The sequence below is a fragment of the Patagioenas fasciata genome, chromosome 3 (assembly GCF_037038585.1).
Source record: "Patagioenas fasciata isolate bPatFas1 chromosome 3, bPatFas1.hap1, whole genome shotgun sequence".
Taxonomy (NCBI): Eukaryota; Metazoa; Chordata; class Aves; order Columbiformes; family Columbidae; genus Patagioenas; species Patagioenas fasciata.
In genome coordinates, this window is record NC_092522.1 from 109,199,974 (window position 1) to 109,212,849 (window position 12,876).

The 12,876-nt window shown below is 38.1% G+C and overlaps 1 protein-coding gene across 2 annotated transcripts in view; it reads left to right on the forward strand.

The window, feature by feature from the left end:
- Nucleotides 1-12,876, forward strand: part of ASAP2 (ArfGAP with SH3 domain, ankyrin repeat and PH domain 2) — a 91,361-nt gene that overhangs the window by 44,970 nt on the left and 33,515 nt on the right. For both annotated transcript variants that reach the window (XM_065833889.2, XM_065833890.2), the window contains exons 6-9: nucleotides 3,459-3,588; nucleotides 5,652-5,737; nucleotides 7,081-7,156; nucleotides 7,653-7,739. In XM_065833889.2, the coding sequence (XP_065689961.1) occupies nucleotides 3,459-3,588; nucleotides 5,652-5,737; nucleotides 7,081-7,156; nucleotides 7,653-7,739 (379 nt within the window). The remainder of the gene's footprint in view (nucleotides 1-3,458; nucleotides 3,589-5,651; nucleotides 5,738-7,080; nucleotides 7,157-7,652; nucleotides 7,740-12,876) is intronic.

Consider the following 12,876-nt stretch of genomic DNA (forward strand, 5'->3'; position numbering starts at 1 on the left):
CTTCACTGTCAGCCTTGACAGACAGTAGGATAAAATAAGCTGGAGATTGTTTCACTGAAGGGCTAGGGTGCCAGAGCTGAAGTTGCAGAGTCAGGCTGAAAAGGAAGACTAGACAAAGAAAGGATATTTGAAATGCAAATGTATACTGTTATTTTGTCAAACAAAATAGCCCTTGGAAGCACTCCATTTTCCAGAATGCTCCCCATTCAAGTCTGTGTCTGCCAGGTGCTGTTCTCAGTCTCTGCACCTTCTCATGTCAGTACCCAGACCCAGCCTGGCTCACTGCTGGCTGGGGAAGGGCAGGAAGAAAGAGTTGCTGCCCAGCCAGTTCATTGCTGCAGGTACCCAGGGTGTTCTAGCTGTTTACCTTTGTTTGCTGGCTGAAAATAGATACCAGTCTTTGGCATGTTAAACAGTAAAATAGGTCCTGTCCTTTTTGAAGTTTAAAAACATAAAAATGCCTACTTTATTTGTACCACGATCTGTATGAGAAAATTGATTTATTTGAAATACAAATCAAAATTTGTATTGAAAAACAGTTGCTTTTCAATTTGGAGCTGTAAAAATAGTCATATAGTGGAAACTGAACAGACAAGAGCATTTATTTTGTATCTGATCGACTTTTCGGTTGTATTTCAGCTTTACTTGTCTGTTACAGAGATCTGATCTCACTGTGTATTAGTCATGTGCAGCTGTGTAGTAAATGGACATAAGTGTGCTCAGATTCTAATCTTAGTCAGCAAAATCTATGTATGTGATATGTGCTGCATGAGCTTCAGGAACAGCAGCTTTACAATACATTTGCTTCCTTCTTATTCTGTCAAGAGGATTTTTGTAGACTTTTTCCAATTTTCATATGAATTTTGCTTAACTGATCTGCCTATAAAACCCAAATACCCTGTGATATTTGGAAGTCCCACAGTGGTGCATTGTAGAACTGTCTTTGCCAGAAGTATTTGGTTAATGCCACGTGAGAGAAGGTGAGTTGGCCCTTGTGTGTGGACAGGAACCAAGCCAACCTTTAACACTCAGGTTTACCTGCAACCCTGCTTTATGTGATTTTTTTGTTTCCCTAGAAACAAAACGCCCTGTAGTATCAGTTAGATAGGAGACAGCATACTACTGAAGCCAAACAACAGGTTAAATCGTGGATTGCAAAGTTGAAAATGTAGTTAGAGACTAAAAATATAAATAATAAGGAAATGGAAATGTGAAATGCTCCATCATATATCTCTGGTACTTGTCACCGAGAGATGGTTTGTGGTTTTTTGGAAAGTATCTCTGAAGATTTTGAAGCCACTGAGCCTGAAGCTCCAGTAAACAGCTTCAAGGATGTCTTATTTCTCTGAATTAATTGGTAGATGCAGGTGGGCTTTGGTCTTGGTTTAACTACTTTTTGCCTGCAGACTGTGGTTTATCCTTTAAAGAATAGAAAGGTCTCTTTCACCAAAATACAACTCTTTCTTTAAAAGGAATTCAACTTCTTAAAACAATGTATGCTATAATATTGTGCATAATGTTTGTCTCTTTGGCAGTATTAGTTGTCGTTTGGTTTAACTAGCATTTAGAGACACCTTTTGACATGTTAATAAACTCTTAAAATTTTAGAGGTGGTTACATCATCCTACGTTTGAGTATTATTCTCTGTAAATAGTGAAAATAGAAAACAATAGCAATTGATAGTTATTAGACTTGACTCACATTTCAGTGAATTCTCTGTCCTTGTGAATTGTTGACGTGGAATTCGAGAGAATGAAAACCGTCCTGGATCTTTGCTCTGAGGTTGGACATTTTTAGAACTATGAAGTATGATATAATGTAAACTCTCGTAGCGTGTGTGCTGGAATGGTGCTGTGTATTTGTCATTTTCTGTGAATCTTTTTCTAGTGGTTCATCTTCCTTGTTCACAGTTGATGTCTGGTTAATTCTTGTGTTTGGACTCTGTATTCTGTGGCTATAAATGACATAATTGGCAGTAAGTGAGTAAGAGTACAGCCTTAGCTTTGATTGAAAACAGAACATTCTGGAATTGAGGTTTTATTCAGGCAGGTGAAGGCTTTCAGAATATTTATTTCAAAGGAGAGGAGCTTCCCTCTGAAGGTCCACTGCTGGTGGGACACGATGGGCTGAGAAGGGGTGCTCTGCTGCTGGCCGTGTTGGCTGCTGGAACGCGGCACTGGCTGGCTCTGCCGTGCCTGCTGGTACTGAGAGCATAGGGAGGCTTTTTGAATTGCTGTTCAAAATATTTCCCTGTGGAAATGTTACAGGATGGGATTAATGGGATTAATTCTAATTTTCCCTTGCTGCTTGAGGTGTAAGGGAGGCAGTTCCTCATCCTTGAGACGTGTAAGTTCAGAATGTGTTGTTAACTGGGAGTCCTCAGACCATAGTTGTTCCAGACACTGTTAGGGTAATGTTAACATCAGGTTAAGAGAGCAATTGGGACATGTCATCTTTTCAGAGAGAGAGCTGAGAGACACTTGACTGCCCACGCGGAGGTAGGACAGTGCGGGTGCTATTTGTTCCCCTCGCCTGCTTCCTGTATTCCTGTGTAATGCTTCCTCCTGTTCAAAAGCAGTTCAGCATTTCCTCAGGAAGCTCTTTCCAGAATTTTCAGCTTCTGAATGGTACAAGTGGCAAACTAACAGTATTTCTCCAGAAGTAAACACCTTCATGTATTTTCTTTTATTAATAATCTTTTTTTTTCACGTCAGGCTTGTCTAACTGAGTAGTATAATTATGCTACTGCCTTTAGGAATGATATGGAGAATAGCTGTAAAAAAATATGCAAGTGTGTTTAGGGGAGTTATACTGTATGGCAGGCATTGATTATTCATTTATATTCTGCAGAAGAACCTGTTTTATTCAGAGCTCTTGGAAAATGTTCATGGAAACTTTTAGGGAATTAGGACAGCTGGTCTAGCAGACTTTGAAGTCTGCAACGCAGCCGGCTGGCCGGTGTTCCCAGTGCCAACTGGCTCAGTAGCAAGTAGAGATGGCAACTGTGATTTTTGGCTTAGGAAACCCTGTATATATAGAAGATGATTTGATGACAGGCAAGACTCAATAAATCTGGTGACAGAATTGAACTCTGTTAACCAGTGTTTGGTCAGTTGGCATTAAACATCCCCCTGCATTTTCAATTAAAATTCATGATTTTGTTTCTGGATTTTTTTTCTTCAATGCAAGAACGTAGTATCTTCTTCTCATTTAGTATCTTCTTTTGGAACAGCTGTCAGGACATTATTTTAACAAATGATAGAATTATATTTCAGCTACTGTATGTCATTGCTGATCTTTAGTCATTGTCAAATTTCAAATGAAATGTCATCTGGAAGTAAGTCATACGTAAAGCTGCAAGAGTTTGGCGCTGCATCTGTCAGTAGACTTTTTGAATAATCAGATTTCCTGAGAGGCTGTGGATTTCTCACTTCATTGACTGATTCTTTGCCTTATAGTACAAAAATAGAGAAGGAGAAAAAAGAGCATGCTAAGCTGCATGGGATGATCCGGACAGAAATAAGTGGAGCTGAAATTGCAGAAGAGATGGAGAAAGAAAGAAGGTTCTTCCAGTTACAGATGTGTGAGGTAAGATTCAATGTGAAATTCACATTGTTCTACTATTATTTTTAGGAAAATTATGGAAAACACAATTGTTTAATGGCAACTGTGGTGTTAAAGGGAAATGCCAAGTTATTAGTGGACGCCATTTGCTAAAACACATTTTTCTTATCCTGATCTGCTAGCTTAGCAGGAAATTTAGATATTTTCTAATTTCACTTAACAAGTAAATTGTAGAATAAATAAATAATGCAAAGCTCAGTTAAACACAAAGAGATTATAATAAATAAGCCTTTACACTACTACTTTGCTGGAAGTTATTTTAAGCCCTAGATCATTCCCTGAATTGTTCCCTGTGCTGACAGCTGTTGCGTTATTATGAGGAGAGACTCCAGTCTAGCACGCTGCTGGGCTGGTGCTGAAAAAGAAGTGTTAAGGATGGAATCCAACCATCTTTCAAGATGTTTCAGAATGTTTCTACTTTGAAATCTTTGTGATTTTGCAGTACGTTAAATCTGGTGTGAATATTTTTTATTCAGTTCGTTTAAGTGCCTGTCAGGTTCCGAGGTTGAGAATTCAAGTTGCTGTGTTTGTTCTTTCCATGCATTAACTGATAAATAATCCATGAGTGTTTCTTCTGTTTGATGATTAGAGCTAATTTGACTCATATGCCAATGGAGCTTAACAGCAGTTGTCCTGAATACCACTTTTAGTAACAGCGTGCACTGATACTTACTAGAAAAGCTTCACATTCCTATGCCAATCAGACTAAAGTATTCAGAACTGGTGAAGGGATTTGAGTACTCAATAGACATATGGATGTTGCCTGCTAATTGCCCAACTGTTTCCTTCCTAATAAAGAACCAGGAAGAGATGCATTTCTTCCTGTGTCACAGTAAAGGAGGAGTTGACTTTAGTCAGTTGTAGTGGTAATAAAATGCAGGGTGAAGTCTGTGAAATGGAATCAAGCTACCTTGAATGTGGAATAGCTGAAGTGTATCCTGTATTTCTTCTGATTTTCGGGAAGTTTATATCTGAATAGTCAAAAAAGGGGACTTGGTTTTGGTTTTTTTAGTCACTCGGAAGTGGGACATACTGAAGTTGTATCATAAGTACAGGCTAGTTCTCTATAAATTGTGAAAGTGAACCAAATACTAGATGCCTAGAATTCAATTTTAAATTAACAGGAGCTAGAGAGATGGTTCTTCCACACATCTACATTTAGGCTAATCTTCTTGTCACATGAACCAGCATAAAAAGCTCCAACATTGAAAGCTGGCACCTGGGTACTGCTTTATTTTAGTGGGATTAAAATATTTAGGGTGTACTGCAGGTAGAGGAAAACCCAATGCATTACAGCATTAGTAAGAAGACATTCACTCCCTTGCTTGGTTGTCACCGTCTAAGCAGGAGTTAAAAATTGTTATCATTGAATGGACAGTTAAGAACTTCTGTAAATATTTGGTCAATCTTACTTCTGCTTGCATGGCTGACATCTTTTGTGCTATGGCATTTAGGGGAGGCGCTGTCACTTAAAATGGACTTTGATTGTGCGTAATGCGAAAGAACATTAATTACACTTTTAGCTTGACAGCAGATTTGTAAAATCTCTTGCTAAACTGTAATTTACTGTAATTACCATGTATAAGGAATTGATAGAGAAAAAAATAGATTCAGAAAGCAGATTTTAAAAATGGTTAAAATAATCCCTCACTTTTTTGAGTAAACTGCTTTCTTCCTTAATGACATCTGTTTAGCAGTGAATTTAACAACTAGTGAAATAGATACCTAGGTGCGCTGTTAGGTTTAAGAATGGGTTCCTAAACATACTACATGAACCATTTTATGCTTCCCTTAACACAGACTTTCACTAGGAGCCAGTAGTTTTAACAATTTGAACTAATCATAGTGAAGTGTACTCACAGGGTATCAGAAATCAGCAGTGACAATTGCTTTTGTGTGATTAACCCTTGAGATCACTGTTTGATGCGTTCTCTTTTAGGTCTTCTGAATCTGCAACTGAAAATAAAATATTTTTAAAATACTGTAGTAGTAATAATTCCTTTCTTTTGTGAATTGCTGTTTAACAGTACCTGCTGAAAGTCAATGAAATCAAGATTAAAAAAGGAGTGGACTTGCTTCAGAACTTGATCAAGTATTTTCATGCTCAGTGCAAGTACGTTGTAGTTTTCTTTATGTCTACACAATAACTGGAGCAATGTTTTGTTTCAAACTATTGACACCATCGTAACAGTTTTCTAGATTTCTCAAAATAGAAATAAGATTAAACTGTTCTTGCTGATGTCTTTTGACAAATCACTTTTGTCATGGACTAGTCATTGTTTTTGTTATTGTATTCCAAAACATGTGATGAGGTTGAGTTAGTCCCATAGAATATAATTGTTCTAAAGGAGTGCTACACAGTAATTTGACATATTTAATAAACTGTTCTTGAAACCGAGCCATTAGTTTTGGTGGGCTTTTTTGAGTGTATCTAGCAATGATATAAATTAATTCTGTGCTCAAGAAAAACGAATTGTATAAGCAGTTAGCTAAAAATATATTGAAAGAATCACTCTTTTTTGTTACTGAGTCCTCCAATTAATTAGAAATAGAGAGCTCTCATTACAGTGATGTCCTTTTTATGGTAGTCTTACCGATCAATAAAACAGCAATAAAGTCATAGCTATAAACTTGAAAGAGCTGTTGTTAACCTCTTTAAATAAGTAAGTTTTCATCTTAAAAGACCAGTCTGCATCTATGTAGGTTTTTAACCTGTATGACTGTATTGCTTTTAAAATCTGTCTCACTTGTAGTATGCCATTCATCTGCTCTGTCCATTTAATAAAATTTCAACAACACAAATGCTGTGGTGTTTTCTCACTTTCATGTCTGCTTCCCAGAGTGAAAACATTTTCTGTTTTCTTGTTTTTAATCAAATGTGCATTTAGTTGTGGTTTCTTTAAATTTATTTTTTAATCCCACCTTTTTTTGGTTTCTTTTTAAAAGCAGGGAATACTTGGGATAGATAACATTCCAGTGCCAATGCAAAAATACATATGATACTGTAAGATATATTCAGTTTGCATATAGGCCATAATGAATGCTTGTGAAACAAAGGGGTTTTCCTTTAGTAGGAAAATTGCATCAGATGTGACATTATTGAGCTCCAGAAGTCACAACAATTTAAAGTCTACTAGAGTTTTTGATGTTTTACAAATGAATCTTGCTTGTTCTGGGCCTTCGAAAAGTGGGATGAGAACCTGTATTTGAGGTGAGAATGAGGAAAACTTATGTGACAGTGGATTGTGGCAGTTCTGAATCTAATTGGGGATTTTGCATGTTAGAATAAGCTATGATAGAAATAAAAAGGTGGATCAGTCAAATATGCATAAAAAATAAATATTTAATGTTTTGAAATTTATGGCGTGGCATAATATTATGCAAATCTTCCTTTGCAACTTTTAAAACACGAAATACTAAGTAAAGTTTAATAACAGTTTGATTTTTCTTTTTAAGTTTCTTTCAGGATGGGTTAAAAGCGGTTGAAAGTCTCAAGCCTTCAATTGAGACACTCTCGACAGATCTTTATACAGTGAGTAGCAACCTTTCACATTTGTGCTGTAAACTTAGTTTTTTACAGTCGAACTGTGACCATTTTGGTTCAGGTTGGTTGACTGTTTCAGTAGTTGGCATTTTAAGGTTTTGAATAGATTTTTGAGTAAAGTCTTGTTTTAATATCATATCCAGAATACTTTGTTTCAGACCCCACTGTGTAAAACGTTGTGAAAACAGCCTTTGCTCTAAAATGTTTACTGGCTAAGTGGAAAATAAGGTACGGTTTCAAATAGAACACAAGGAAGCAAGAACAGTGTGAGGCAGTATCGAAGTCTCAACCCAGCAACATCCTAGCCATTATCAAGTTTTCTGAAGATATAAAGGAAAATAAACGGATTACAGTATCTTTTCCTTTCTGTTTTAATTCTTAATTAACATTTCTCAGAAAAATGAACCAATTAAGTAGCCGGTTTGGAAGAACTGTGTTGAAAAGAAACAATGTTATTTTTAACCTGTGTTTTTCTTCCTTCAAGATTAAACAAGCACAAGATGAGGAAAGAAGACAATTAACACAGCTTAGAGATATTTTAAAATCAGCACTCCAGGTTGATCAGAAAGAGGTGAGCATGTAAGGAACTTCGGAATACTCATTTTAATTACTTCTAATGTAATGTTAGTATTTGAAATAGATTTATTTTAACTTTTATCAGCCATCTGTTTTGTTTATTCATCTTTGTTTTGATGCTGGTACTGAATGTTTCTGACAAAGGCGGATTTTTTTTTAATGAATTCTCGCTAAAAATATGAGACTTATAACTTTTTGTTACTAATATTGCTAAATACTTAAGATGATGCACTGTGTGTGAATTAACAGCCAATGGTGTCTCTGGTGCTCAAACTGAGAATGGAAGAACTTCAGCAGTATCAGGGAGACCCCATTAGTATGATCTTATGTCAAAATAGTATTCTAAACTGTATAAAGATTATGTAAAACTGAACTTCATATCCCCATACACCTCTTGGTATCATCTCCAAAAATGACAATTAAGTTTGCAGCTATGCTGCAACATGCCACTTTTCAAACATGCAAGAGTTGGGTCAGTCCAGCAATCCAACAAATAAGTATTTTTTTGTGTTTTGGTTATTATTGCTGTTAGATTTAAAGAATCCTGGAGCAGTTTTGCCAAATTCTGATCTGGAAGCCGCCAGCATCTTTTGTATAACCTAATCCTAAATATTGGTTTTAGTTTTGTTTCAGATTGCTAGTGCTTCCTCTTCAAGTAAATAAATGCCAGTCAGCTTCCTCTGTGTGGCTGCTGGACCAGGAGTAAGTGATAAATTAACCCCCTCCTCCCTTTTCAGAAAGAGCAATCACAATAGAATAGTCTGCAGAGCTCAGACTTCCTTGATCTTTTCCAGTCTTGCTTTCATCTCCCCATGAAGGTTATGGTGACTTCTCACTCTTACCAGTGGCCAGATGATGGTGGTTGCGCAACCTAATCCAGTGAAAGACGTCCCTGCCCATGGCCTGGGGTTGGACTAGATGACCTTTAAAAGTCCTTTCTAACCCAGAGCATTCTGTTATTCTATGACTCTTTGAACAGTCTTCAGTGCTCTTCACCTCGAGGCGCTGTTAGTTACCGTGGGAAGTTTGTGGCAATGACTATTGTGCACAAAGTCCTGTACAGTTTGCAGGCACTTTCTTAGGTTCTGTCTGGCATTTAGGACACACTGAGGGGTGTGTTTGCTAAAAATTTCCAAAATGAAACTCTCTGGAAGGAAGGACTAGTGATCCTGGTGGAAATGGTGACTACTTTGAATTCACCATTGGTTGCCCACTCTCAATAGTCTTTACTGTTCAGAGTGTGTTAGCAGGCTTCCTATTGCATTCGTGTCTCTGTTCAGGAATGATGATAGAAGCAGTTGGGTTTCATGGTTGCTGGGAATCTTGCTTCTCTATGTTTGCCTGTTTATCAGCGATACGGATATTAAATGTATATGGAAGATGTGGTGAGCGCACATCTTTTCACAAACTGAAAAATGTAAATATACACATAAATGTATTACTTGTACTGCTTTTGTTGCATTTAAAAATACAAGTGTAGAAAGTGCTTTAAGCTATATTCATTATTTATCAATTCTGCAAATTTAGGTATAGATGCTTACCCTGCAGAGCATGAGAAGTACTATAATTATTTTTAAAGTTTCTTGAAAACATCAATTAATCAGTGAGATGCCAAATAATCCTGGTGTAATTTACTGTACAACCCAGTAATATTATTCTTGTTGCACTGTAATTTCCTTTACTATAACTGATTTCTTTTTCCTTCCTGAAATGCATTTACATTTTGTGACCGAAGTCTAGGAGAGTAAGTGTTACTATGTTTTAATGACAGTAGTTGGCATGATTTCCATTCAGATTTCAAGAAACTGGATTTTTTCCTCTGATCTTTTTTTCTGTTGGTATGAAAAGACTGATTCTTTTTGTCCCCCTATTCTGTTTGTTGTATTACCAAAAAGCAAAACAAAAAAAAAGAGGTGATTATTTCCTTTTTGCTCTCTTTTGGGAATTAAATCCAGTTGCTTGATTTGATGTTCTTACAACATTTTGAAGATATGTATATGTCTAATTAAGATGGACTTGTATGAATATACATTGGCAAATATTGCTTCTTTTGCGTTTAAAAAAAAAAAAAGCCACAGACACTCATAGTGAGCCTTTTTTGTTGTGCCCGTATACAGTTTTCTCCTGCACAGAACTTACTCAAACCTGGTTTGTATTGAAACTTCTTTTTGAAACATCATTGTGTGTACACCTCTGTAATTTTTAATTTTTAAACTTTACTTTTTCAAACTGTAGATGTCCTGCAAGTTTTGGGGTCAGCCTTAGAGTTGTGTTGCCTTCACTTCCCTCTCCTGTGTCCTCTCTGAGAGCCTTACTGTAGCGGTTAGATTTGCTTCTACTTCATCTTTGGTAGAGGTACATCTATTTAGGCCACTGCAATATAGGATATATTTTGTGTTTCTTGGTAAAAATTACAGTAGCTGTGCTATAGGAGAGGCTGCCTGTGGGGGATTCTGGCAGGTGTATCTGTTGCAGGCTCTGTGGGGCTGTAAGAGATAAGGGATGGATCTCGGAAACAACCTCCTGGCAGCGATCCTGCAAATGCAAGAGAAGCTCAGGCTCTTGGAGAGCTGAAAGGGGGGTTTGGCAGCTTTGTGCACAGGAACAATCCAGAGAGTCTAAAGTTGTGCTCCGTAGGAGCTGTGCATTGGCTACCCAAAATCTGCTCTGTATCAGAGTTAAAGCACCTTGTGTGGAAAGCTCTGTGGTGCTCAAATAGTGGGGCTGATAAATAGGTTTTTAGAATCTCTCTTATCAGTAGTCACATACCAGCTTTACAAAATACTGTTTTTGCGTTTCTTTCATTTTTAGCTATGCTATTCAGCTTGATTTAGAAGTCATTTGGTCTTGGGAGAAATCCTTTCAAACCTCTTCATGGTCAGTGAAGTAATTCACTATAAATGTGCTGCAAGGAAATGACTCACCTTTTTTGATTTGTATGCCTATCTGCATTTCAAAGCTGATAAAGTGGACAAAGTTCAGTTTCTAAGGCTGGTGTACTTGAGTCTGTTCTGATCTTGTTTTGTTCAAGAGATCTTGAAAATGACAATACTCTGCACTAGGAATGTCCTATATCCTGTGGTGATGTGTGTCCTTGCATCGGTAATGTACTTTGTCACTGCTCCTCCGAGGGGGCCCTTGGGTCTGACCCTGTTTTCTGTGATTTGTGCTCCTGTTACATGCAATATGGAAACCAGAAATAAGGGAAGATCCTTTAAGGAGCCTGCATATGGAAATGACATACTGAAATTGCCCAGAAGGATGTTAATTGTGGTGGTGATTTGTGGTAGGGGATTTCCTCTGTTAGGAGCAGGGTCAGAATCATGAACTTGCCTGGCAGAGAGCTGTGGAAAGCTGTCACCTGGCAATCGCGTTGGACACTATTGATTTGAGTGTGGTCTGAAATGAGGATTTAAAATAGAAAATCTCCTTGTCTTGTCCTTAACTCCCTCTGATTTTTTTTTAAAGATACCGTTCATAATAATGTGTGGAAATACATGTCAGCTACAGCAGCTTCCTCTGGGGTTGCAGTGAGGCAGGAAGCTGCTGTTCTGGGCTTGCCAGGGAGGCCAAGCGCAGCAGCCGAGTGTGAACAGCAGCTGAAGGGAGAGAGATGAAGTACAGCAGAAAATATCCCACAAAAAAGTAGCAGCACAATCTGAAGTAATGGACATAGTGCTACGGGCAGGTGTTGGAGGTCATCTGAAATCTTTACAGCATTGAGGATGTGGAGAACTAAAATGCATTTCCCGTAAGGGCTCTAACCTTCTTGGGAATGGAGTTCCTTTACTGAGTGATGGGAGGCAGAGATCAAGGCATTGGGAGGACACAATAGGCAGTGTCAGATCAGATTTTCTTCAGAAGTCAGTGAATATATGTGTGCAGTGGTTCTTAATCAGTGACGAGCATTCTTTGAAAATGTTGTTCTGTTTTTCTGTTGGGCGGACAGAGTGCAAACCCAAATAATTCTGTGTAAACAGGCCGGAGAGGAATGATAAACAGACTGGTTTAAATCTGAAGGGATGCTTTGTCAGGCACGGACATTTAAGTGGTGTTTTTGTAGTGCCTTTAAAAGCTTTGGCTGAACGTTGTAGGCACCTGATGTGGCTTCCTAGATCCCCAGTGGAGTGGGCAGGGGTTGCTTCTGCTGAAAAGGAGCATGCAGGAGCGCTGCAGCCTGCCCGGAGCGTGGCTCCTGCTCCTCAGCACCACTGAGCTCCAGCACTTGTGCAGGGTGAGCCTGGAAACCTCCAGCCTGGTGGTGCAGAGTCCTGAGTGCACTGAACAGGGGGGTGGGTGGGAGCTCTGTCCCTACCATCATATTTCAGACCTGTTACATGTTGTCATTTGTTAGGAACCTCTCTGATGTCATTACTGTTGAGGAGGATCCTGAATGGCTTTGTCTGCATTAGTAGCTTTGGTAGCAGGATGTGCTGCTGGAGCTTGTAAAGGAGCAGCATTGCATCTGAGCTGGCGTTCTCTGGGGGAAAAGCACATCCAAGCGTGTCCTTGATTTTAATTGACCTTTCTCCCCTGCTTCTATCCAGAGATGTCTTATACTGATAAAATATATGAAACTAATTGTAATTAGAGAGAGACTATCTTCTTAATTCATACTTTATAGATCACTGTACATTTTATTTTATCATGCGCGTGCTCTGAAAACCCGAAAGTATTTATCTTGTGATCGTACTTCTAGTTTATCTCAGACACAGTCTCATCTTTTTGGCAAAAGAGATTTTTTAAAATCAAATTAGTAAGTACATTTCTTAATAGCTCTTAAGTTTTTGCTTTCTGTTGTTGTTGTTTTTGTTTCTTGCTGTACTTCTGTTATCTGTCGTGTATAACAGAAGAGTTATTACATGCATAGAGCAAAGATTGTAGAAAATAATAAATATTAGACATTGTTACTGTGTGTATTGAGAAGCCCATCCCATCATGTTGCTGCTGCTAATACAACTGGACATATTAGATTCCTCTGTATCTGGTATTATTTTTCAAGAAGTTGGGCCCTTGGTAGTAGTGGGTCCTGAATCTGGGTGGTTCTAAAAATAGTGAGAAGGGTTTAGTTAATCCTTGTCACTTCCTGTCCTGAAGTGTTTGCATACGTTGGAAAGCCTGCTGCTCAATTA